This window comes from Suncus etruscus, chromosome 13, assembly GCF_024139225.1.
Source record: "Suncus etruscus isolate mSunEtr1 chromosome 13, mSunEtr1.pri.cur, whole genome shotgun sequence".
NCBI classification, from domain to species: domain Eukaryota; kingdom Metazoa; phylum Chordata; class Mammalia; order Eulipotyphla; family Soricidae; genus Suncus; species Suncus etruscus.
In genome coordinates this window covers 89,424,804-89,451,128 of record NC_064860.1, presented here as the reverse complement: position 1 = coordinate 89,451,128, position 26,325 = coordinate 89,424,804, and the positions used below count along the sequence as shown (strand labels likewise).

The window sequence follows — 26,325 nt, the reverse complement described above, 5'->3', positions numbered from 1 at the left end:
TAGCCAAAGCACTGGTAACTGTAACACAAAATTGAGGTTACAGACCAGGAGGTGAGGTGAAAGGAAGAGAATTAGGAATGAAGTCGAGAGTACTACGAGTCACATAATGATATTAATAGAAGGTCTTTGGCACAGTAAAAGTGATAAAGGTGCAACAGCTTTGTACATCCAAAACATAAACATTTATATAATTATAAATCACATTACTTAAATATTCATAGATTATTTTTAAAACTGAAGAAAAGTCAATGAGTTTTTATTGTACTTAATAGTATTGCTTAAATTTTTTGTGTAATATATTTTTTCTAATTTGTTTTTAAGCTGTTTCATGCTCGAAATATTCATCAGACTTTTCAACTGATATTTAATATTCTCATAAATGGTGATGGAACACTAACTAGAAAGTATTCCGTTGATCTACTAGTGGATCTCCTTAAGAATCCTAAAATTGCTGACTATCTCACCAGGTATGACTGTAACAAATTTTAGAACTATTTTTTGCTGTGTATAGGACTTGAACTCAATGCCTCACCCACTTTATTCCTTGCCAAAACCTTTTTGTTAGGGCTAAGGTATTGCACAGGGTTGCCGGGGTGCTGCTTCCAGCTCAGCGTTCCTGGTAGTGTTTGAGAAATTATATATTATCAGGAATCAGACCTGGCAAAACATGCACTTCAGTTTTAGTTGCTTTGAATTTAATCATTTATTTTTTGAGTATAGTTATATATGTTTTCCAAAGAATTCCTGAATTTTTGACAATCTATGTTAAAATTTCCCTAGTACTTAAGCTGCTTTGTAGTACTAAGTCAGGAAATAGTTTAAATTGCTCCAGTTACATTAGCTAGTTATTGGCAAATAACAAAACATGTGTGAGCCCTAACTATAATCAAGAATTAGGGAGAGAAAATAAAGTAGGAAAGACAGAAAGACATGATCCCGAACTATCAAGGACCATGGAATATAGACATTCAAAAGGAAAAACAAAAACCTAAGCATTACACCAAGTTTGAACACTATTGATGGTTAAGTGATATTTTGCAAATCTAGAAAGCATTAATACTAGTATTTTGCCTTTTCATTTTATAAGACTTGGCAGATATCTTAGAGTATTTCTTGTATATTATTACATAATTACCCTCTGACTATCAAATAGTGCTTGCTTAATAGCTTCAAAGAAAATATAAACATTATTTTGTGTATATCCCTCCACCTGTGCCTCCTTGAAATATTCTAGGGTCCCAAAAAGCACCATATGACTGAGATAAAAAAAAAAATCATGTAAGTGAAAGGTCATGTGTCACTAGGATTGTTTGCCATCTAGAACAGGAGCTTTTTGACTAGTGAGGAAAGGGTTAACTGAGCAAAACTGGTTTTGACCTTGATAATTCTTCCAGTTCACAAATTTGAAGTATTATTATATTTCCTTATGTTCTGTTATTTTTTTAAATAATGACTTATTTATTGATGGGTAATTTTTTGGGAGGATATAAAGGAGTTCCTACACACAGCTGTGTTCAAGGTTTCTGACTCTGTGCTCAGGGATCACAGCTGACAATGCATAACTCTGACATCTTTTCGGAGAGGTATGGGGTTGGAGCCACACCTAGGGATGCTCAGGGGGGTCACTTCTGCTATGTACTCAAGAATCAATCATAGAGGTTCTGGGGATCAGATCTGAGTCTGCCATATGCAATGCAAGTACCTAAGTCACTATACTATTGCTTTGGCCACTCATCTTTTTTTAGTTGTTTTCTACATATTTGTATTTTGGGGCACAAAACTAAAAATGCCCTATCACGTTCTTTATAATAATTCCCCTGAATATTTATCTAGAACTGGAATTTTCTTTTCTTTTTATGTATCTAGCTCTTACTTATTCCTTGAGACCCAGATCTGGGAAGCCTTGCCTCTTCATGCCTGCTTCTTAGAGTCTGGGTTTGAAATCCATCATGTATCATAGTGGCATATGCTGCATTATCATTTTCTAGAATTGCTACTTCATCCTTTAACTATTAGTTCTCTAACAAGGGACGCTTCTCCCAAATGCAAGATATATTATATTACTTAACAAAAGTTGTGATACAGAACCCTGACCTTTACCTCTATTTCTGCACAGCCAGTTTTATTTATTTGAATTTTTGGTTTTGTTTGTTTGTTTTGTGGCCACACCCAGCAGCACTCAGGATTCGCTTCTGGTAGGCTCTGGGGACCATATAGGATGCTGGAGGTTGAACTCAGGTCAGCCATGTTTGAGGCAAACCCCTACCCACTCTGCTATAACTCTGGCCCCAAGCCCATTTTATCATTTTTCATTATATATATATATATATATATATATATATATATATATATATATATAATTTTTTTTTTTTTTTTTTGGTTTTTGGGTCACACCCAATGGTGCTCAGGAGTTACTCCTGTCTCTACGCTCAAAAATCACTCCTGGCAGGCTAAGGGGACCATATGGGATGCTGGAATTCAAACCACTGTCCTGCATGCAAGGCAAATAAATGCCTTACCTCCATGCTATCTCTCCAGCCCCTTTATTTTATATTTTTATATAGTTACTGCTGAAATTACAAAGTTATTCATGATTGGTCTCAAACAGTATGTTTCAACTCCAAATACTACCATCAGTGTCCAGCTCCATCCACATAGCTCCCTATTCCCTGTTGCCTCCCCCTAGTCTACTTCTACAAGAATCACATTTTTAAATATATATAAATATATAATTTTTTGCAATTTTTTTGCTGATAGGGTTTCATACATGACACTGTACCACCACCTTTCAGCACCACCTCTTTCTGGTTGAAAGCTTTCCTCCACCACTGGCATTTCCTACCAACCACATCCACCAAACCTCCAGCCTGTCCTCCAGCCCACTCAAGTGGCATGTTCCTTTTTTTGGTTTTTTTGGGCATACCCGGCAGTGCTCAGGAATTACTCCTGGCTGTCTGCTCAGAAATAACTCCTGGCAGTCTCGGGGAACCATATGGGACACCGGGATTCGAACCAACCACCTTTGGTCCTAGATCGGCTGCTTGCAAGGCAAACGCCGCTGTGCTATCTCTCCGGGCCCAAGTGGCATGTTTCTTACAGAATACCAGGTCTCATATTCTTTGTTTCCATTGTCTTTGGGTATTTGTTATCCCACCAGTATGTTTTTTTATACCCTGTATGTGAGAGAGATCATTGTGTCGGTCTCTCTCCCTCTGATTAGCTTCATTCAGCCCAATAATCTCCTGGTCTCTCCATATAGAAGCAAATTGAATAGCTTTTATCTTTGCTTATAGCTAAGTAGTATTCCACTGGGTATATGTATTCTAGTTTTTTTAATACAATCTTCTATTCTTCAATACTTGGATTGTTTCCAGATTTTCACTATTGTGGATAGTGTACACAATTCAATTTAATACCTAGCAACTGTTGTGTTTTATATAAATAGGTATCTCTAATTTACTATTATTGTATACTTTGCAACTTTATAAACAGTACAGCCTTTTAAAAAAATACCAAGTGTAAATTTATCTTATATTTTTCACTTATTTACATGAATGTATATTTAAAACTAGGTATGAGCACTTCTCTTCATGTCTTAATCAAGTATTAGGTCTTCTTAATGGAAAGGATCCAGATTCTTCTTCTAAGGTATGTAAAAAGCATGAATTTTGTTTTTAAAAAATGATTTTTAACTACTATGCACAGACAAATCTTTATATGACTCAGAAGTGCTGGAGTGCGGGATACGGAAAGTGGTTTGGGCCTCAGCCAGTAGTATTCAGAGTCTGTTCCTGATTATATGTTCAGGTGTATCCCCTATGTTTGGTGTCAGGGATTGAACTAGGGTTGGCTACATTTTGCAAGGCAAGCACCTTAGTTCCTATACTGTCTTTCGTATCCAAAGCTTTAAATTTCTTATGAACTACTTAACTAGTGTCCTGATAACGGCGCATTACCAATACTCTGGAACTTTTCTTTTTGTTCATTCAACTCAGTCCACAAACCTTACCAAAGATAAGCATTCTGACTTCTAATAACATATCATATTTCCATATTTGAACTTTACATAAATATAATCATATCTTTGTGTCTATAGTCTTACTCAACATTGTTTTAAGTGCATTCATATTTCAATGTAATTAGACGTTTTTGTTATCTCTGTCATAAATACAAGTGAGGATTCACAAAAGCATCTCAGTGATGAAAAATAGTTGGATATCTTAAGTGCACTACAAGAAAGGATAAGGGGCCGGCGAGGTGGCACTAGAGGTAAGGTATCTGCCTTGCAAGCGCTAGCCAAGGAAAGATCACGACCGCGGTTCTATCCCCCGGCGTCCCATATAGTCACCCCAAGCCAGGGGCAATTTCTGAGCGCTTAGCCAGGAATAACCGCTAAGCATCAAATGGGTATGGCCCCCAAAAAAACAAAAAAATAAATAAAAAATAAAAAGAAAGGAAAATTATAGATCAATTTCTCATGATCACAAATCCAAAGTATTAGTAGACCCAAACCATTCATGATAAGGAAATATTTCATTACTAAATTAGATTTATTCTAGGAATGTTAAGGTGATTTAATATTTGAAAGTTAATGTAATTTATAATATATATACAGAAGATAACAGAAAAACCATACTGTCTCTTAAAAAGAGACAACAGTTTGACAAAATGTAATACCCATTCCTGATAAGCAAGCTAGGAATAAACAAACTTCCCTTTCCTAACAGAATAACCTCCCAAACCTACAGCATCACGCTGATAAAATGCCATGATTAGTTCATTGTCTAGGAGAAAACACAAAGCACTTCTGAGGTTATGTTTGAATTCTCTTTCTTCACCTGGATACATGATACTCAAGTGTGTTTCACTTTTAAAAATGGGGGTGCAGAGCTATTGCACAATGGGCAGGCATTTGCCTTGCCTTGCATAAGGCTGACTCAGATTAGATCCCCGGCATCCTATATGGTCCCTGAGCCTGCCAGAAATGATTTCTGAGTGCAGAACCAAAAGTAATCTCTAAGCACAGCTGGGTATGGCACGAAAAACAAACAAACAAACAAAATCTTGCTTTCTACTAATAAGCAACAGGCTTACTTCCAGGAAGATAACGGGAAGTTAGAGGAATCCCTTTGACTTTGGAACCAAATGAATATTGCCTCTTTGATTTTCCTTTAATTTAAAGCTACTTTATTATGGAATCTAGCATCAAAAATAATCCACATGAGTGAAAATAATTATGTGGTTTAGTAAATTATCACTAGTAATTCATTTAACATCACTAGATTAAGCAATAAAAAATTTCAAATACCCACAAAACTCCACACAACTCCTTTTTCCAAAGCACATATTTTGTTGTATTCTGCTTTTTCTCAATAATTAGTTGATTAATTAATCATAGTTTAACTGTTCAGTGAAATATACGAGGTTATAGTTGGAAACCTTACTGACTAATTCAGTCCAAAATGATTCCATCAGGAATTTGTTTTATTTGAGACATAAAAAAATAAGGAAGGGAGGAACAGTACAAGTACTGAATTAGCTGGAACTTAACTAACCTAACAACTAATAATAGGTATGCATGGAATATCATGTAATAATATAAGGCTTAATGTTATAAAGTAGGATCGAGGCAAAAAAAGGAACCAAAGGAATGTAGTGACTGTATACAGTTTTGCAAACTGTATAAAACTATCCATTAAGTTTTTCAAACTCTGGAGTATTTTTTGTTTGTTTGTTTTTGGTTAACAACCAGCAGTGCTCCATGCTTATGCCTGCCTCTTTGTTCAGAGTTCAGTCCTGGTAGGGGTCTAGGATGTGATGCCAGGAATCAAACCCAGTTCTACCTTGTGCAAGGCAAGCTTTGTACTCTCTGTAAATCCCTGTAGGTCTCTGCAGGCCCTGTGATGTTACTCTTAAGTTTCATTCTAAGATATATAGCAATTTGTGACTTAACTATGAATGCAAATGTTCTTAACTGTAAATTTAATTTTTAATTTTTTAACTAGAAAAACATTTTGCTTGACAGAAAATTCTGATAGAAGTTATATGTATGTGTGTATATATGTCTGTTTATATATATATATATATACACATACATATATGTTTATATAATTGGGTGACATTGCCTTTCCTTCTTAATATAACAGTCCTATAACAGAAATAAGTGTTATTCAATTTCTGGAGCCTAATCACACATTTTGAAAAAACTTATTGAAATTAACATGAAAGACTGCTTGATTTTTTTTTTTTTTTTTTTTTTTGGTTTTTGGGCCACACCCGGCGGTGCTCAGGGGTTACTCCTGGCTGTCTGCTCAGAAATAGCTCCTGGTAGGCACGAGGGACCATGTGGGACACCGGGATTCGAACCAACCACCTTTGGTCCTGGATCGGCTGCTTGCAAGGCAAACGCCTCTGTGCTATCTCTCCGGGCCCAGACTGCTTGATTTTTTTAATTTGAGTATTTTCTTTAAAAATATACCATTTTCAGGGGCTAGAGAGATAGCATAATGAATAGGCCACTTGCCTGGCACACAGCCAACCTAGGTTTAATCCCCAGCACTATATATAGCCTCCAGAGCATTATTAGGAGTAATTCCTGAATGCACAGCCAACAGTAACTCCTCAGTATTGCCTGATATGTCCAAAATATAAAAACTACATCATTCTCAGCTTTTATAACTGGGTTTTTTTGTGTGTGTGTTTGCTTTAAAATCCAATGAAATTGACATTTAATGAAGTTTTTTTATTGCACAGGTTTTAGAATTACTTCTTGCCTTCTGTTCAGTGACTCAGCTGCGCCATGTGCTCACTAAGATGATATTTGAGCAGACTCCATCTGGCAACACCATTCTGGGAAGCCGGACTAAATGCTTAGAACCTACTATGGCTCTGCTCCGTTGGTCAAGCCAACCTTTGGATGGATCAGAAAGCTGTTCTATTTTAGCCCTCGAGTTGTTCAAGGAAGTATTTGAGGTAATAGAGTGCCAAATTGATTTTTTTTTTCATTTTTATGAATGGCAATCAAGTTTATTTCAGTAGCACTCATAATAAACATTCAGTTGCTCATTTATTTTAGAAGGTATATGAACTTTAAATCAAATCAGTTTAATTAAATTAAATCCATCAGTTATTAAATTCCTTTTTCCAGCAAAGTAAAAAATACTGATAAGAAATTATTTTTATCTCAATGAATGTATGTGTGTGTTCAGTGTGATAAATATGGGTTTTAACAAAGATAAATGGACGTAATACTATACTTCTTGAGATAATTATATCTCTCACCTCAATACATGCTTTCTATTTACCTTTATCAGTTTGGTAAGAGGATTAATGTTAATATATTCGGTAGTGAAATGGAGTAAGATAGATATTTGTATACATTTAGAATATAGACAAAAATCCTTTTTATGGAGTATTATATTCTGGTAGATTCTACTATCTGAGTGATTTAATATTCTATTCTATTATAATCTTTTGTGTTTTTTTATGCTCTGCCTATTTCACTGTCTGACTTATGACTAAATTCTTTTTATCAGGCCAGAGTAATAGTAGAATTGGTAAGATGTTAGCATGTGGTAAACCTGGCTTCACCCAGGCATCAATTATGATTGCATCACCACCAGGAGAGATTGTTGAACACAGAGCCTGGAATAAGCCATGAGTACTGCTCAGTATATCTAAAAGCCAAGATAATTAAATCCCTTACACAAGGGGCCGGAGAGATAGCACAGTGGGAGAGCATTTGCCTTGCACGCAGCTGACCCAGGATGGATGGTGGTTTGAATCCAGCATCTGATATGGTCCCCCAAGCCAGCCAGGAGTGATTTCTGAGCACAGATCCAGGAGTAACCCCTGAGAACTACCAGTGTGACCCAAAAACCAAAAAAAAAAAAAAAAAAAATTCCTTACACAAAAGAAAGGTATTATACATAATAATATTAAGGATTAAGTTCTTTTTTTTATTATAATTTTTCTGTTAACAGTTGAGCCTTTAAAAAAAATGCTTAGAGGGGCTGGAGCGATAGAACAATGGGTACCTTGCATGCTGCCAACCCAGGTTCAATCTTTGGCATCCCGTATTGTTCCCTAAGCCTGCTAGGAATAATTTTTGAGTGCAGATCCAAGAGTAATCCCTGGACGTTTCAGGGTGTGGCCAACCAACCTTCCCCCCAAATTTTTGGAGGGTCCTAAGAAATAGTAGAGTTTAAGGTTATTTTCCTTTCACACAGAAAACGTTGGTTTAGTCTCTATCACCACCTATAGTAACCCAAGGACCACCGGAGTGATTCCAAGTACAGAACCAGGAATAAGCCCTGAGCATTGGCAGGTACCGCTCAGACCGCCATTACCACCATCACCCTACAAAACCTCTTCCCACCACCACACACAAAGTAGAACTCTTTGAGGGTATTATGATGTTACAAGATTTGAAGAACATTCCTTGTGCATAGAAGTCTTTGGGTTTGATCCCCAGCACCACAGGCCCCCCCGAAGAACCATTGGAAGTAATTCTGAACCCTAAGAACCACCAAGAATAGCAGTCATGCCACACAGCTGTTGTGGTTTCTCAGTAATAGCAATTCAGATTAGAGAAATAGAGGATCTAAGGCAAATGCTTTAAAATTGAGCTACATCTCTGCCTACTGGTTTTGGAAATTCTTTTGCAGGGTGAGATGGGTAGGCAACACCTGACAGTGCTCAGAGGCTACTCCGAGTAGCCTCTACAAAGCATGTACCCATTGACGTATCTCCAGTTCTTTTTGAGGTTCTTTTCTGTTGTTTTTGCTTTTATTTTTGTTTTTGAACCATATCCGGTGATGCTCAGGGGTTACTCCTGGTTATGCGCTCAGAAATCGCTCCTTGTTTGGGGACCATATGGGACACCAGGGGATCTAACTGCGGTTCGTCCTAGGTCAGGGCATACAAGGCAAATACCCTACCACTTGCGCCACTGCTCCGGCCCCCTTTTGAGGTTCTTGATAGGGGTTATGTACTAAGAAATATTGAGGCTAATGTCTTTTTTTATATATATATATATAATTTTTATTTTGATCATAGTGCCTTACATACTGTTGACAATAATATTTTAGGTACATATTTACATAAAATCAGGGGGGATTCCCATCACCAATTTGTCCTCCCTACACCTCCGTTTTTGTCCTACCTCCCATATCCTCAAATTAGGATAATTTGAAGATGGAGGATATATTTGGGGTACAACCACCTTAGGTCTAGGCTTGCTCCTGACACTGCTCAAGGATCCCTCCTGGAGCTGCTTTGAAGGCCGTATTAGGCTAGGAATCTAAATAAGATCAACTACATGCAAAGCAAAACTTCTGTCTTGTTTTTTTTTTTTTTTGAGGGGGGGGGGGCTCTAGGATAGTTTTTAAATCACAGATTTAATGAACTTAAATGTTTTATTTGCACTTGAATAACCCCAGACTTATTCCCTTAAGAAAAATGGTAGATAGATTTTTAAGGATTGAGAAGATGACTCACTAGTAAAATGCAAGGCCAATAAGGGCAGGCCAAGTTCAAATCCCAGTGCTACCCATACCAGCTTTGGTGATCCTGACAGCTTTGCTGTTTGGGATCTCTAGTGAGTAAGTTTCCAAGAGAAACATGAACCAGTGAGTTCAGTCTCAGTTGCGTCCAAGAGGCCAAGTACAATCCTGGTCACTCTGAAAGTCTGAAATTCCCAGTGATAAAGAAAATAAAGTAGGTGTCGAGGGTTGGAGGACTGGAGGTAAATTTTAAATAGGAAACATGGCAACGTGGCTTGCTTTACAGTTTTTAATTTGGTTTTATTATTTCCCCCCTGGGTTTTTATTAGGGAGATGGGTTACAGTCACAACTAGTGATTAGGAAATATTCTTGACACCTTAAAAATGATGCTGGGTGCCAGAACCATAGCACAAACGTTAGGGCCTTTGCCTTGAATATGGCCGTCCCGGGTTCTATCCCTGACATCCCATATGGTCCCCGAGCCTGCCAGGAGTGATGTCTGAGAACAGAGCCAGGAGTAACCCTGGATTACTTCTGAGTGTGGCCAAGACACAAAGAAACAAACGTAAACATGATGCTGGCAGTGTTCAGTGGATCATATGTAGTGCCACAATTCAGACTAAGTACGGAGAGATGTAAAGTAAGTGCCTTATCTGATGTGCTGTACTATGACTCTGCCCAATGATCTATACTTGAAGCAGTTCTAAGAAATGTAATGCATTGATCACTGCTTTTGTATGTTGTGTTTTCCAGGACACCATAGATACTGCTAGCTGTTCTTCAGCTGACCACTTTGTGACCCTTCTGCTGCCTACAGTTGTTGATCAGCTTCAGTTCACAGAAGAAAAGCTAGATGAGACCTTATTAAGAAAAAAATGTGAAAGGATGGTGAAGGCTATCGAAGTATTGTTAAATATCCTTTACTGTTATTCTTTTCTTTTAACCTCGTATTGCATATTTTTAAGCTGGAACTTTGTCGTTGCCCAAACTACTGTTTTCTTAGTCAGAAGTATTGAACTTTATTTAGTGTCTTTGGATGTTAAAGAGTTTCAAAACAGCTATTTATACCTTTTGGACATTTCTATCACAATTTGAAATGAAAAGTTATTTTCTAAAATAATCATCCTGTTCTCTCATATTCACAGCTACCCTTGGGTAATTTTGTGCCTCCATTCTTTGATAGAGTGTTTGGAAAATAATGTGTCTGCTTTCCTCCACCATTGTTTCAGTCTTCCCTTTCAGCCCACAACCTTCACTTCCCCTTCTTATCCTTGTCTTCCTACCATGGTAAATTCAATTCTGCAGATCACAGTCAGAGAAAAGTTGAGAAACTACTTTACTGCAATGGTTCTCAATTTTGGTTAGGTGTTAGTATTACCATAGAAGCTTTTTGGATAATTGCCACTCTAGGCCAGGAAGATAATACAGGGGTTTTGTCTATTGAACCAACCCAAGTCTGATCCTTGGCATCACAAGGCCTCCCAAGCATTACCTGGCGCGCGCGTGTGCGTGTGTGTGTGTGTGTGTGTGTGTGTGTGTGTGTGTGTGTGTGTGTGTGTGTGTTATCCTGACATGCATAAATTCCAATTTAATATGGGAATGCTGGGCAAAAATGTATTTCTTGTTTGAACAGTCCAGCCAAATTTGAAAATCAGTGATGCAGAGACATATAATTACGTTGTTTGAATTTGGGGCTATCTATATTTGGATCTTGTATCTTTGAATGGTACAAACTTGACTTTTTAAAAAAAAGAGAATGGTGCAGCAGTAAAACATTTGCCTTGTATGTGGCTGACCCAGGATGAACTTCGGTTTGATCCCATGCTGTTCCGTATGGTCCCCCAAGCTAGGAGCGATTACTGATACCTAACAAAAAAAAAAAATCCTTTAATAAAGAAGCAGATCTTTTCTTTTATCTTTGATTTAGAAACTTGTCATCAATCTCATCATTTGCACTCTACTAGTCATTTAAATGCTCTGTTCTTGAGCTTCCTAATTGCAATTATATCTTATATGAAGTTGTCCTAAAGTCTATACAGTGTAAATTAAGTGCTTTTTTAATGCAGAGTGCCGGTGCATACAGGCTTCTTTGAGAATTTTCTGTTCCTTAACAAAAACTTACCTCTCTGTGGAGATGATGCACTGAAAATGCACATTGCTAAAACTCTGACTACGATCAAATGCACCACTCTGATAGAACAACAGTTTACTTACGGCAAAATTGATCTGGGATTTGGAACAAAAGTAGCAGATTCAGAACTGTGGTGAGTATATGAAAAATGACAATGCCGAGCTTAATAAAAACTCAAAAAGAAATGAGTCTCTATCCTTGGGTATTTTCTCACTAAGGTTCAGAAAACTAACAAAAAATTTCATAACTTTTATTATATTTATAGGTTATTCTTCTGAAAGATAACTGACATGTTTGAGTTTTTAGTTTTTATTTGCCTCATCTTCATTTGAAAAAAGACCTTTCCTAAGGTCTTTTATGTTCTGGAACATTTCAGCACTGCTTCAGTCATTTTTTTAAATTTTCACTTAATTTTTTTAAGTGAGAAAATACTGAAAGAGAAAGCTTTCTTTATTAAAAGGAACTAGGTCCCTGCTAAAGACTTCCTAATAACAAATATTAGACTATAAAGACTTATGATTAAAGGTTGATTTTCACTGATGATAAATGAATTTTGTTTATTAAAAAGTCTTTGAGAACTTGCCAAATGCTGAACAGTGATATTAGTTCCTGTTTTCCTAAATATCATGTGAGTCATTTGTTCTTCAAGATCAATATCTGTTTTACTTTTTTCACTCCCCTTCAGTTCAAGAGTGAGAATATGGTTAATGCCATTTCTTCTCAAACTATTAGGTATTACACTGTATTATTGGCTAAGATTACCTTCTATTGCTTAAATGTTAGGCACAAAGCTAAAAGATAAAATGAGTCATATTGATATGCTTCTAATTTGAAGCAGAAAAGTAAAGCATGTTGCTGTTTGAGAGTAGGGCGTAAGGTGTGCCTATTTTAGACCCTTGCCACTTATGTTGTTTGAGGTTCTGAGTTTCTCATTAGGCCTTTCATCTCTGTTATTTATTTATCAAGATAAATAAGTTGACTTCTTACAGCTTAAAAAACGAAGGGTTTTTTTTTTTAGAACTATGAAGTAAACTATGAGTTTTTTTTATGTTCTCTAATTTACATATGATTTATTTTTAAAGTAAACTTGCTGCTGATGTAATTCTGAAATCTCTTAATTTGATGAACAAACTTAAACAATTGGTTCCTGGTATGGAAGTAAGTTTCTACAAAATCCTTCAGGTAAGCTAAAATCTGCAAACACTGAAGTTTATTCTTGCGTTAATGCTTCATGCTGTTTTTATTTAATAATCTCAGTTATTAGAAATGTTTCTGTTAGAGTTCTCCAACAGAAGAAAAATTTAAGTGTATGTCTTAAGTCACTGTAATATTTCACTATACTTATTTTTTATAGTTTAAACACATTTAGCACAAATTATCCTGATTCTGAAATATAAAATGTTCATAATTGCCGGGTTATGTTATGCTATAGGTTCCTTCATTTATTTGGCATAATGTATGTGTATGGCAGAGAAGATGATTTTGTTTTAGGGTTTTGTTTTTGAATGGGATTGGTTGAGGTAGACCATTGAGATAGGAACACATCTGGATGAAAGAAATTTGATTGCTATTGATATTTAAGATTGTAGATAATGTGCATAAAATTTCAATGATGCTGACTAAGCACTGTATCATTTATTTACTTTGATAGTTATAAAAAAAACCTGACTTGCAACACATATTTAACAAATACATGCCATTTAAACTACTACAATAACTTAACCAAAATGGGGTCTAGTGCCTATAGCAACTGGAGAGAAATAAAAACTGAACAAGTAGAACCTACTTCTGAGACTGAATTTTAAAATCGACTGTCAAACTTATTAATCAATACAATTTGAGCATATCTTCACTCTGCTTTCCAGTTTTCTATCTGCAAAACAGAATTAGTAATCCTTCATGAGAAGAGTTAGGAAAATTTTCTAGGTGTTATGGAAATAAAGTCCAGCTCTTAATAGTTTTGTGGCATTTAGGTATACACAAATCTTGAAAATACTTGGGATTGTTCCATATTTTTGCACCTTTAAGTTGTAATTAAATATTAATTTAAGACACATTCATATTTTAATGATTTCCCTGTTAAAAATTTGATTTTTTGTTGTTGATTTTGTTTGTTTTTACCTAATTGATTTTGTCACTTTGAAGCAGGTGATTTTTGGCTAATAATACTAATATAAAATAGTGATATAAAAGACACTTTAAATTTCAATAAAATTATTCTACTGAGTGAATTTTTTTCCCATTAACCAACATTTCTTTTAAAGGGCAGCTAGAATTAATAAACATTTCAAAATATCTTATGAGCTATGGATAGTTTAAGTTCATCAAAAGTATTAAAAAACTGCTAGATTTATTAAGCTAATTTTTTTGTTGTTTTGTTTTTTTGTTTTTTGGAGCCACATCCAGTTGTGCATAGGGGTTACCCCTAGCTATGCACTCAGAAATCGCTTGTGGCCGGGAACCCTATGGGATGCCTGGGATCAAACCTTCATCTGTCCTGGTCAGCAAGCATACAAGGCAAATACCCTACCACTGTGCTACCACTCTGGCCCCTAAGCTAATGTTTTTTATTGATTACACAAGTATTTATAAAACGGTAGAGACAAGTAGATACTTTTAGTTCCATTAAAACAGTTTTAGAATTTATCTACTTAGCTCTTGGTTAATTATCTTATTTTAAAAGATCTGATATAATTTTTTTCTTCCTCTTACCTGATTTCTGGGTTTGCTTAGGATTCACGCTTGATTACTCCCTTGGCTTTTGCCTTAACATCAGATAATAGAGAACAAGTACAGTCTGGACTGGGAATATTATTGGAAGCTGCTCCATTGCCAGATTTCCCTGCTTTAGGGTAAGTTGTAATTATTTGCAATATCTCTTATGGCACTGGAATAAAATGTAGTGTGTATATATACACACGCACACATACATACTAGTATACATGCTTAGGGGTAGCTAGATCCAGTAGTTAAATATGTTACAAAGATACTTGCTTCGCTGTCTCTTACTGTATTTGGAGATAGGAGTACCATGAGTTTTATAATTTTATGGACTGCCATTTTGCTATACAAATCTATTGTTTTTAAGTGCTGTTTGTAGAGTTTAGGATTTTCTAGATATAGTATTATCTCATCCAAAAATAGTGATCCATTCTTATATGAATGCCTCTAATATCTTTTTCTCGACTAATTACTATGGCAAGTACTTCCAGTACTATATTGAATGGAAGTGGTGAGAGTGAGCAATCTTCTCTTGTGCTTGATCTTAGAGGAAAGTATTTTAGTATTTCACCTTGAATATAATGTGTATTTACTGTGAACTTGCAGTAAATACTGACTATGTTGAAGAAGGTTCCTTCAATTTCAATCTTGTTGAGAGTTTTTATCATGAATGGGTGCTGGTGCTTGTCAGATTCTTTCTATGCACCTACTGATATGATCATAGGTTTTTAATTTTCTTTTATTGATACTGTGTATTATATTGATTGACTTGTATATGTACACTATCCTTGCATCACAGGTTGAATTCTATTTAGTCACGGTATATGACCTTTTATTTTTGTGTGTGTTGTTGTGTGGCTTAGAGATTAGAGTTAAGCAACAAAAATGTGCACCTGCAGAGGGAAGCAGAGGGACTGAGCTTTTCTTAGGTTTCTTGACCTGGGAGTGAACTGGCACTCCCAAATCACAAACAGGACTCCACTGCCTTAGTTTTTTGGAACTTTAGCCTGAATTATCTTTTTGATGAGTTGTTGGATTTAAATTGTTAGTACTTTTGTAAGAATCTTTGCATATGTATTTATCAGGAATATTGGCCTGTAATTCTCTTTTGTGGCATTTCTCTTTGCTTTTAGTATGAGGGTGATGTTTGCTTCATAGAAACTTTGGAAGTATTTCAGTTTCAACCTCCTGGACAAGCCTGAAAGGATTGGCTGTTAAGACCCCTTTCAAGGTTTAAAAGAACTCAGCAATGCATTCACTTGTGCCTGGGCTTTTATTTTTAGGTAGACTTTTGATTACCATTTCACTTTCCCTATTTATAGTGATAGGTCTGTTCATGAAATTGTAAATTATCTTGGTTCACCCTTGAAAGATTATAGGTGTACAGAATGTATCATTTTCTCTAGGTTCTCTTGTTTCATAGTATCAGTATTCTTTTTTTTTTTTTTTTTTTTGGTTTTTGGGCCACACCCGGCGATGCTCATGGGTTACTCCTGGCTGTCTGCTCAGAAATAGCTCCTGGCAGGCACGGGGGACCATATGGAACACCGGGATTCGAACCAACCACCTTTGGTCCTGGATCGACTGCTTGCAAGGCAAACACCACTGTGCTATCTCTCCGGGCCCGGTATGAGTATTCTTATAAGAAATATCTCTAAAAAAAAAAAAAGAAAGAAATATCTCTGATGTTTCTTTTGAATTTCTTAGGTATCTTTTATGACATTTCCCCCCTTATATTTGATTTGGTTTATTAGGTTTCTCTTTCTTTGTGAGTCTTGCTAGTGATTTATTAATTTTGCTTATTTTTTTAATGAACCATCTCTTGGTTTCATTGATTTTTAACCTTTTTGGGGGGCATGTCAGTTCATTAAATTCTGCTCTTAGTTTTATTATTTTCTCCCTCCTGCCTATTTTGGGCTCCTTTTCCAGTTTCTTAAGTTGTAGTAAAGTTATGTGAACTCTTTCTTCCTTTCTGATGAATGCTTATAAAGCTAAACATTATAAACTAAGCATTGCACTTGACACTGCTTTGCTACACCCACAGTTTCTGGTAGGTTGAGTCCTCATTGTCTTTTGTTTCCAGGAATCTTTTGATTTCCATTTTGACCCATTGGCTGTTCGTTCAGTAATCAGCTCTATTTGATTACCAGGCATTTGTGTTGTTTCCCTTTTTGTTTGTATTAGTGCATCATGGTCTGAGAAGAGAGTATTTCTATCCTCTTTGTGAAAATATGTTTTATGTCTCAACATGTGGTCTATTTTAAATGTCCCATGTGCATTTGGAGCGATAGTACATAGAAATAGTTCAATAGGTAAAATACTTGTTTTGCATGTGGCCGACCCCTGTTCTGTCCCCAGCATTACATATGCTATCACAAGCAGCATTAGGATTACTGAGCATAGACCTAGAAGTAAGCTTTGTGTATAGCTGGGTATAACCCAAAACAACAGAAAATAAAAATAGAACACATTATCTCTAATTCTTACTATTAACAAATTATTTTAGATTGAATAATTTAGTGTCAGAAACTAAGAGATAAAGGGACATTGAATATAAAATCTAGACCAGTGGTGGGCAACTTTTTTTTTCAACTGAGCCAAATCTCGCCAAAACCACGATTGAAATTTACTTTGAGAGCCACACACTGACAGAGGCTAGGAGCAGAGTCCTGACTCCTGGAGCAGCCGCCCAGCACACAAAAGAGCTGTATTAAAAGTGTGAAGAGCCACACGTGGCTTGCGAGCCTCGGCTTGCCAACTACTGATCTAGACCATAATATTCAGAATTTAATTTTATATTTTCTCACAAATATATGATCAAATAGGAGAGAAAAACTTCTCAAAATAGAATAAAGATGTATTCTATGAAACTTTATTTTGCGGTGACATAGATATCTCATATTTCATAGTCTGAGAGATGCAAAACCCCATCTTTCTTTTTTTTTTTAAATATAATTTTTATTTTGATCATAGTGGCTTACATATTGTTGACAATAATATTTTAGGTACATATTTACATAAAATCAGGGGTGATTCCCATCGCCAAATTGTCCTCCCTACACCTCCGTTCCTGTCCTACCTCCCATTTCCTTTTCCCTCACCCCAGGGCGGCTAGAATATGTGGTCCCCTCTGTTTCTAACCCACTACTTAGTAGTCTTGCACCTGTTTGGTCTTGATGCCTCCCTTATTTCCCCCTCTAACTGGAGTCAGGACTAGCTAGTTCAAGTTGTGTAAAACCCCATCTTTCAATGTAAAAAGTATTCCATCTTTTCTACCATTTAATGCTGTATTGATCCTGGCTGTATTTTTTTTATGTTGAATCATTTTCTCTTTGTACACTTATGTCATGAATTTATGCTCAGTTATTTTATTTAAGTCCATTTAGCTGTTGTGTACCTTATCTTAAATAATCTAGTAAAGTGAATTTTTATTCTGGAATGGTATGCGCGTGTATTTTTTGTATATAAATTTTGTTTTTGCTTTTGTGTTTTGTTGTTTTGGGACCAAATCCAGCATATTCAAGGCTTATTTCTCAATCTACACTCAGGGAATGCTCCTGATGGGGTGCTGGGAAACATGGGGTGCTAGGGATCAAGCCTGGATTGGCCATATCCAAAGCAAATGCCCTTTCCCACATGATACTCATCTCTCTCTCTCTCCCTCTCTCTCTTCTGTCTCTCTAATACATTTTTAGACACTTAAAAATGTGGTAAAGACTAGCTATATTCTATACCCAATTATTTTGCTTACTACAGTAAAGAGGCACACAATTTTAGTGTTTCAGACCAATGATATAATACAGAAATGATGCACTTGCCTTGCATGTCTGGCAACTTCAAAAATGGTTCTAATCCTAGCACTTCGTGTGTTCTCTAAACATAGAGACAGTAGACCTTAAGTATTAGAATGTAATGCCCCCCAAGTCCCCCAGAATTTTTTGTTTCATCATTATCATGAATATATTTATTAGGAGGTTCCTTTTTGAGGATGTGAATTTGATGAACCGAATAATTAGAGTCAATGCTATTGCAGAATAGGTCTTAGACTCTTGCTTTCCGTATGTGAGGTTCTAATTTAATCTCTGACATCAAGCACAAAGTCACTATATCAAGTACAAGGATAAGAATGAAAGTCTGATTAGCAATGAAATATATATTATTTCATTTATTGATATTTTTATTTACAATGGAAAAATGAGAAATGGAAAGAAGTGGAGACAAAGGTAAATCCAGATGATGTTTCTCATGGTAAGAGGATTATTTTTACCACTACCAGTTATATCACAAGTTTTAGAAATAATGCACATTCTCAGACTACTTATATTGCTGCAATCCAGAAGTTGAGTTTTCAGTTTCCAGGTTATTGAAAATTTATTTGAAGTCTCATTTCTCTAGAGAACTTCTTTTTTTTTCTGTTTGGTTTTTGGGCCACACTCTGTCTTAGGTTAGCGCGCACAATGCAAATGCCTTACCGACTGCACTACCGCTCCAGCTTAAACAGTTTCCTCTTTCTATACCAACCCTAATACAATGAAAATTGTACTAGGTTTTTTTTTTTTCTTTTTTTTTTTTGAGGAGAGGCACACTCTGCAGCACTCAGAGTATTACTCCTAGCTCTGTGCTCAGGAATCGCTCCTGGCAGGCTTTGGGGACCATATGGTATGCTGGCGATAAAACCTGGGTAGATAACATGCAAGGTAAAAGCCATTGCCACTGTGCCCTTACACTGAGCCCCTGTATTATGTATTTCTTTTCCCTTTTGATTCCCATTCAGACTTGGAGAAAGTATAGCAGCGAACAATGCCTATAGACAACAGGAAGCAGAACATATGTCCAAAAGAATGCCTTTGCAACCATTAAACCAAAATTCCCTGACATCAGTAAAGTGTTTAACTCCTCCACTTTTGAAAGATAAAGTTCCTGCATTGAACATTGAAGAATTAATAGAGAAACTTCAGTCTGGAATGGTGGTGAGTGATAAACTATAAATGAATTTTTGCCTAATGCATACTGTATTTTACCATATAATTGTCACACCCTGTTTGTTCAATCCAAAGTTGGTTTCTAGAAATCAGGGGTATAATTCAGCTGTAGAGTATTTGCCTTGCATATGTGATATCCTGAATTTATTCTCCAGACGCTCCACACCCCAAAAATATCAAAGTTGTTTACGGCCTTCATTATATAACTAAATAGTGGAGGAATAAACTTCAGGTGATGGTTGCACCCTACTACTTTGTTTCTAAAAAAAAAAAATTGAGGTAGGAAATGTATTTAATGCTACCTACTAGATATTAAGCCTGGTTATAATATTTATTTAAACAACTTTAGATATGAATTTGAACATTAAAAAATTAACCTTTACTATAAAACATAATATCTTGGGAAGGAAGAAAAAAAAATTTTTTTTGGTTTTTCGGGCCACACCCATTTGATGCTCAGGGGTTACTCTTAGCTAACCCTCAGAAATTGCACCTGGTTTGGGGGGACCATATGGGACGCCGGGGGATCTAACTGCGGTTCGTCCTATGCTAGCGCTTGGAAGGCAGACACCTTACCTCTAGCGCCACCTCGCCGGCCCCAGGAAGGAAGAAATTTTAACTATAAAGTTTCAATACTTTGATACAGTTATCATTCTTTCCTAGTTCCTACAAACCAACCCACCTTGTCTATCCAGTTTAAGAATTTCTAGACACAACAATTATTTTTAATTTGTTAATCATTGTGTTTTAATGAGTCCGTGTCACAGTAGAATTTTTGTTGATAAGTTCATTTTAATTTGTGATTTTTAATTCTATTAAAACCTAGGTAAAGGATCAAATCAATGATGTGAGAATATCTGACATAATGGATGTGTATGAGATGAAACTGTCTACATTAGCAGTGAGTAGAAGCTTATTTTAACCTTGACAATTACTATTTCAATAAATATTCTTCTATCATGGGATAATTGGTATGTTTTCTTTTAGTCCAAAGAGAGCAGGCTACAAGATCTCTTGGAAGCAAAAGCTCTAGCCCTTGCACAAGCAGATAGATTGATTGCTCAGTATCGATGTCAGAGAACCCAAGCTGAATCTGAGGTACGTGTAATGTAAAATATACACCCCATTAGCTGAGAGAATAAATGAAGTAAAATATGTACAAATTAACAGTTTTGGTTCGTCTGAGTTAAACATGACTGCTCAACATGACTGCTTTCTTTATCTTGAAACTTTCCCCTTTTTTATTTTTAGCTATATCGTCTGATTTCCTTTCTTCCTAACAATTGCTCTTTTCTGGTGCCAATAATAACCTAGCAGTAGGGTATTTGGGGCGACACAGAATGGACGCGGGTTCAATCCCAGAACCCCATATGGTTCCAAGGAGCCTGCCAGGAGCGATTTCTGAGCTCCGAGCCAGGAGTAACCTCCTGAGTGCCGCACGGTGTGGCCCCAAAAAGCAAAACAATTGCTCCTTTTTAATAACCTTTATAGACTTCCCCATCCCCCATTTAATCCTTAAATGTTGGGGTTTTCCAATATTGTGTTTTAAGCTTTTTTTCTTTAGGTGATCTGTGATTTTAGCCATTATAAAAAATCAAATCCTCAATTTTATATGTTAAGCTCAGATTCTTACCTAATAACTTATGTGTAACTCCACTGAAATATTTAGCAAAAATTTCAGACCGGACCGGACTGTTCAATACGGAAAGCATCACCTTTCCCTTTTTTAAAATAATATTTCTCCTTGTACATTCACACTGATTTTTGGATTTTTCCTATAAGAACCCTGAAAACGGCATTTGTTCTCTTTGCAGTTTTAATCACCAAGTCCAACAGTTTCTACCTTCCAAATAATGCTTTATTTCTGCCTTTCTACTGTTCTTGCCACTGTTTGCTATAGGTCAATTCTTTTCTTTTTTTTTTTCATATTAATCACAGCAGAGTTTTTAATCAGCCCTTTTACCTTTAATATGATACTCTTCTAGCCACCCTCAATTTACAGCCCAAATCATCTCTTTTGTATTTGAGTATACCTCACAGTAATCTCTCAGGCAGTAATTTGATCCTATTGTTCTTGTACTAAATGACTGAAGAGTGATTCACTATTGCTCTGAGAAGCTTTAGTATTGGATTTAGGATTTAACTACATTTCATTCAAAATCTCTTTGCATTTCTGTTTGTTTTTTGCAGTCTGCCATGCCATATTACTTTGCACTTGTGAACGTTCTCATATGATTGCTTCCCTTTTCTTAAACTTATTCTCATCTGGAATACCTTGGTCTACATTCTCCAAACTTTAGATTTTAGTTTATACTTATATTTATAGTTCATTTATATTTAGTTTATATGTATATAATATATTTAATATTTAATTTTATTATGCTGAGTGAAATAAGTCAGAGGGAGAGAGTGAGACACAGAATAGTCTCACTCATCTATGGGTTTTAAGAAAAATAAAAGTCATTTTTGCAACAATCCTCAGAGACAATGAGAGGAGGACTGGAACTTCCAGCTCACTTCATGAAGCTCACCACAAAGAGTGATGAGTGCACTTATAGAAATAACTACACTGAGAACTACCATAATCATGTGAATGAATGAGGGAATTGGAAAGCCTGTCTGGAGTATAGGTGGGGGTGGGGTGGGATGGAGGGAGATTTGGGACATTGGTGGTGGGAATGTTGCACTGTTGAAGGAGGGTGTTCTTTACATGACTGAAACCTAATCACAATATTATTTGTAATCAAGATGTTTAAATAAAGATATTATAAAAAAATAGCCAGATTTCTAAAGGACTTGATAAAAATGCTGATTCAAAAAATAATTAATGTTAATTTAAATATTTAATTTATATAATATATTTAATATTTAATATACTGGATATATTTATATTTTAATTTATATTTATATTTTTATATATAGCTTATATATTATATATATATATATATTTATATAGGGGTGGTTGGACTTATTCCTGGCTCTGGGCTCAGGAATTACTCCTCACAGGGATCAGTTAGGGATGCTAGAGACTAAACCCAGGTTGGCCACATTCAAGGCAAGCACCTACCTGCTATACCATTGCTCTGGCTTTTTAGCTTATAGTTTATATTAAGTCCCTGTACTGAAATTTAATTGTTCTTGCACACAAATTTTTGTATTCCTTCTTCTATAGATACATTAACTTTCCTCTAGATATCACATTTACCTAAAATGAGAAAACTATTCTGGCTAAACTTTATAATTCAATGTTCATGGGTATACCCAAACACCATAATATTTTTTATAAACACAGCATGATTATGATTGTTCATAATAGTATTCCAACATCACTGAAGTCCCTTGCCCTCTACCAGGTCTCTGGGTTCTGAGGCACCACAAACTTGCTCTCTTATATTTATATTTGCAGCATATAACAAATGTATTGCATATTACTTATTTCAGTAAAACAGAAAGGAATGGCAAATGGAATTATTATCAGGAAATCAATTTGTGATGATGATTGGTTGCTGTATTTTTTATCTTAATGTAGTAGATGGCAATCATATTCACCATTAACGAGTGCCATACTCATCACCTCATTTTGTAAAGTTTCTCTCTTGTCCTTAAAAGGATCTCTTATAATACTTGCTAAAATGATTTCAAGTCTATGAATTCCCTAAGCTGTTGCCTATCTAAGAAGCTCTTCATTGTTTCTTTAAGTCTGAGTGATAGTCTACCTGGGTAGAATATTCTTAGTGAAGTGTTCATTTCATTGAGTTTTTGTACTATAGGCTTCCATATTCTCTGGCTTTTAGTGTCCACTGATCTGTGCATTCAATGGGCTTCTCTTGTTCCTTTATTGACCTTACTGTTTTCAATAGCCTGTCCCTATCTTTGGATTTTTGTCATTTTGATTACAATATGTCTTTGAGTTTTCCTAATTGGCTCTATCTTTACTAGACCCTTGAATCTCAGTGCCTGTAATCCTCAACTCTGGGAAATTCTTATAGATAATAATGTTTATTCATCACATTTGTCTTTCTACTCTTCAGACACTTCGATAATTCTTATATTGTTCCTCTTGAGTTCATCCCATAGTTTTTCAGTATGCTGTTCATTTCTTTTTGGACTATTTCCCACCTTCTGTTTTCTAGAAATTTTTCCTTCTCATCTTGGAGTTTAATCTTTTGCTGGGATGTTGTAACTCTGCTATTACAAGATTATATACTAAGTTGATTTTTTATGTGTTGTTGATTTTTGCTTTTGAGGGTGGTTTTATGTTTTTTTTCTTTTTATGGTGGGATATTAGAGGTCACACCCTGCGGTGCTCAGGGGTTACTACTGACTCTACGCAAGAATCATTCCTGATGGTTTCAGAGGACCAAATGGGGTACTAGGGATCGAATCCTAGTCAGCCATGTGCAAGGCAAGTGCCTACCTTCTGTATTATGGCTCCATCCTTCTACTGAGAGTTATTTATATCACCTATCATACTCTTCATTTCTGTAATTTCTGATTGTAACTTTTCATTCCTACTCATAATTTCCTGTGCTTTGCTAATTCCCTGTATCATTGTTTCTTTGAGTTTATTAAATATCCTTGCAAATTATAATTTCACTAAAGTTATTGAGGATTTACTTAGCTAGTTGGTGTTTGTTTCTCCTGCAACATTGTTGTTGCTCATTAAACTTAGTGGATTTTTTTTGTTTGTTTGTTTTTGGGCCACACCCAGCAGTGCTTAGGGTTACTCCTGGCTGTCTGCTCAGAAATAGCTCCTGGCAGGCACGGGGGAACATATGGGACATCGGGATTCGAACCAACCACCTTTGTTCCTGGATCGGTTGCTTGCAAGGCAAACGCCACTGTGCTATCTCTCCGGGCCCAAACTTGGTGGAATTTTACCTCTTTTTCTCCATTAGTTTTCTTATGTTCTTGCTGTGTTGAGAGTGACACTGTAGTTAGAACCCCTGAAAATTGCTGAGGGAAGGTTGAAGGCTACTGGGACCAGCCAGAAGTGAAGGGATCTGCCTCTTTTTCCCAAAGTAGGGTCAGTGATATCAACCTTTTACAAAAACTCACTGGGTGTGGCTTGATTTCAGACCTTCATGTAAAGAATGCACTGAAACCCCTTAAGCTAGCTCTTAAGTAGTCATACCATTTTAATTATGTCCTATAGAGCTACCTTCATGTTATTACAGTTTTGTTTATTTTTGTGAACCTATTAGAAATAGATAAATAAACTAGATGAATCTGGTCCTATTAAGATTGTTTTCATCAGGGGCTGGAGCAGTGGCGCAAGCAGTAGGGCATTTGCCTTGCACGCGCTAACTTAGAACAGACCGCAGTTCGATCCCCCAGTATCTCATATGGTCCCTCAAGCTAGGAGCAATTTCTGAGCGCCTACCCAAGAGTAACCCCTGAGTGTCACTGGGGGTGGGCCAAAAAGCGAAAAAAAAAATTTTGTTTTCATCAGGGTAATCGATTGAATAAAACATAATTAATAAAAACTTGAACTGTCAAATTTGTTGGAAGTAGTTGAATAATAGGTATAGATAACCAATATACTTAAGTAATCCAATTGATGCAAACCTGTTAGATACTTGTAAAATTTTTAAGGTATAAAAACGTGAACATATTATATAGATGAAAGTGAGAAAACCTATATTCCATTTCTCTTAGGCACGAACGCTTGCCAGTATGTTGAGAGATGTTGAGAGGAAAAATGAAGAACTTGGTATGTTGCTGAAGTCTCAGCAAGTTGAATCAGAAAGAGCTCAGAGTGATATAGAACAACTCTTTCAACATAATAGGAAGTTGGAATCTGTGGCTCAAGAACATGAGATATTGACAAAATCCTACATGGAACTTCTTCAGAGGTAATTTAATAAAGTTAAGCTTTCTATGTACAGTTATAATCTAGAGGGAAATCTAGAGGTCTTTTCTCTGACCCTAAAATACTTTCCTAAGCATTCATACCAATAGAAGATCAGCAAAAAGCTTTAGTCATAAATAAAGTGTCACTTATTCATTGTCAAAGTTAAAAATAAAAATAAGTTTCTGTTTTCTTCCCAATTTAATATACTATTATTTTTGTTTTGGTTTGGTTTTGGGAGGGGGAGGGGGTCATACCTGATGGTGCTCATGGTTTATTCCTGACTCTACATTTAGGAATCTCTCCTGGAAGGACTTGGGGACCATATGAGATGACAGGGAGATTGATCTTTGGTCAGTTATGTGTAAGATAAGTGTCTAACCCACTGTACTATTTCTCAGGCAACAACTTTTATTTATTTCTAGAGTCATGGATTGTCTAGGATGTTAATATTAAGGAAAGTTCAGTACATTAACTGACAGATTCATAGGGCTTAAAAGGTTTTATACATAATTATGTACTTATAAATAATTATTGAAATAACTGATTTGGCACAATTAAATCGATTAGGTTGAACCTCATTGTTTCTGAAGATAAAATGGTTGGATATTAACAATTTCATATAATTAAATCTAATTCTTAGAAACATGGTTTTTATGGGGCCAGAGCGATAGCATAGTGGTAGGGCATTTGCCTTGTACAAGGCCTACCCGGATTTAATTTCCAGCATTCCATATGGTTCCCTGAGCCTGCCAATAGCTCTTTCTGAACGTAGCCAGGTGCGCCCCCCCCAAAAAAAAATGGATGTTAGTATTTATCTTATCTCTTAATTTTATCAGTATTTTCTGCTTACGTTTTTGAGCACAATTTATTTTATTTCTGAATGACCATATCTATAGATAAGTGAATTGCTATGGTAAAAATTATATGATTATTTTGATAAATTTTACCAAGCATGTATCCTAAAATATTGTTTCTTATATATCCACTAATATAGAATGAGATTTTCCTTTACTTTTATAACTGCTGAAAAGACAAAAAAAAAACAGTGAAAATAGAAACATCTTGGTTAACTTATTTCTTGTTGCAATTTCTAATTTAAAGTAGGCTTAAAGGAGCTTCATAGTTATAGTACA

The 26,325-nt window shown here is 35.8% G+C and overlaps 1 protein-coding gene across 1 annotated transcript in view; it reads left to right on the top strand.

Moving 5' to 3' along the window:
- CIP2A (cellular inhibitor of PP2A) overlaps nt 1–26,325 on the top strand; it is a 42,661-nt gene that overhangs the window by 12,302 nt on the left and 4,034 nt on the right. The window contains exons 7-17 of the mRNA XM_049785681.1: nt 322–467; nt 3,573–3,648; nt 6,754–6,972; nt 10,258–10,417; nt 11,627–11,768; nt 12,718–12,817; nt 14,369–14,487; nt 19,131–19,326; nt 20,165–20,239; nt 20,326–20,436; nt 24,997–25,193. Coding sequence (XP_049641638.1) covers nt 322–467; nt 3,573–3,648; nt 6,754–6,972; nt 10,258–10,417; nt 11,627–11,768; nt 12,718–12,817; nt 14,369–14,487; nt 19,131–19,326; nt 20,165–20,239; nt 20,326–20,436; nt 24,997–25,193 — 1,541 coding nt within the window. The remainder of the gene's footprint in view (nt 1–321; nt 468–3,572; nt 3,649–6,753; nt 6,973–10,257; nt 10,418–11,626; nt 11,769–12,717; nt 12,818–14,368; nt 14,488–19,130; nt 19,327–20,164; nt 20,240–20,325; nt 20,437–24,996; nt 25,194–26,325) is intronic.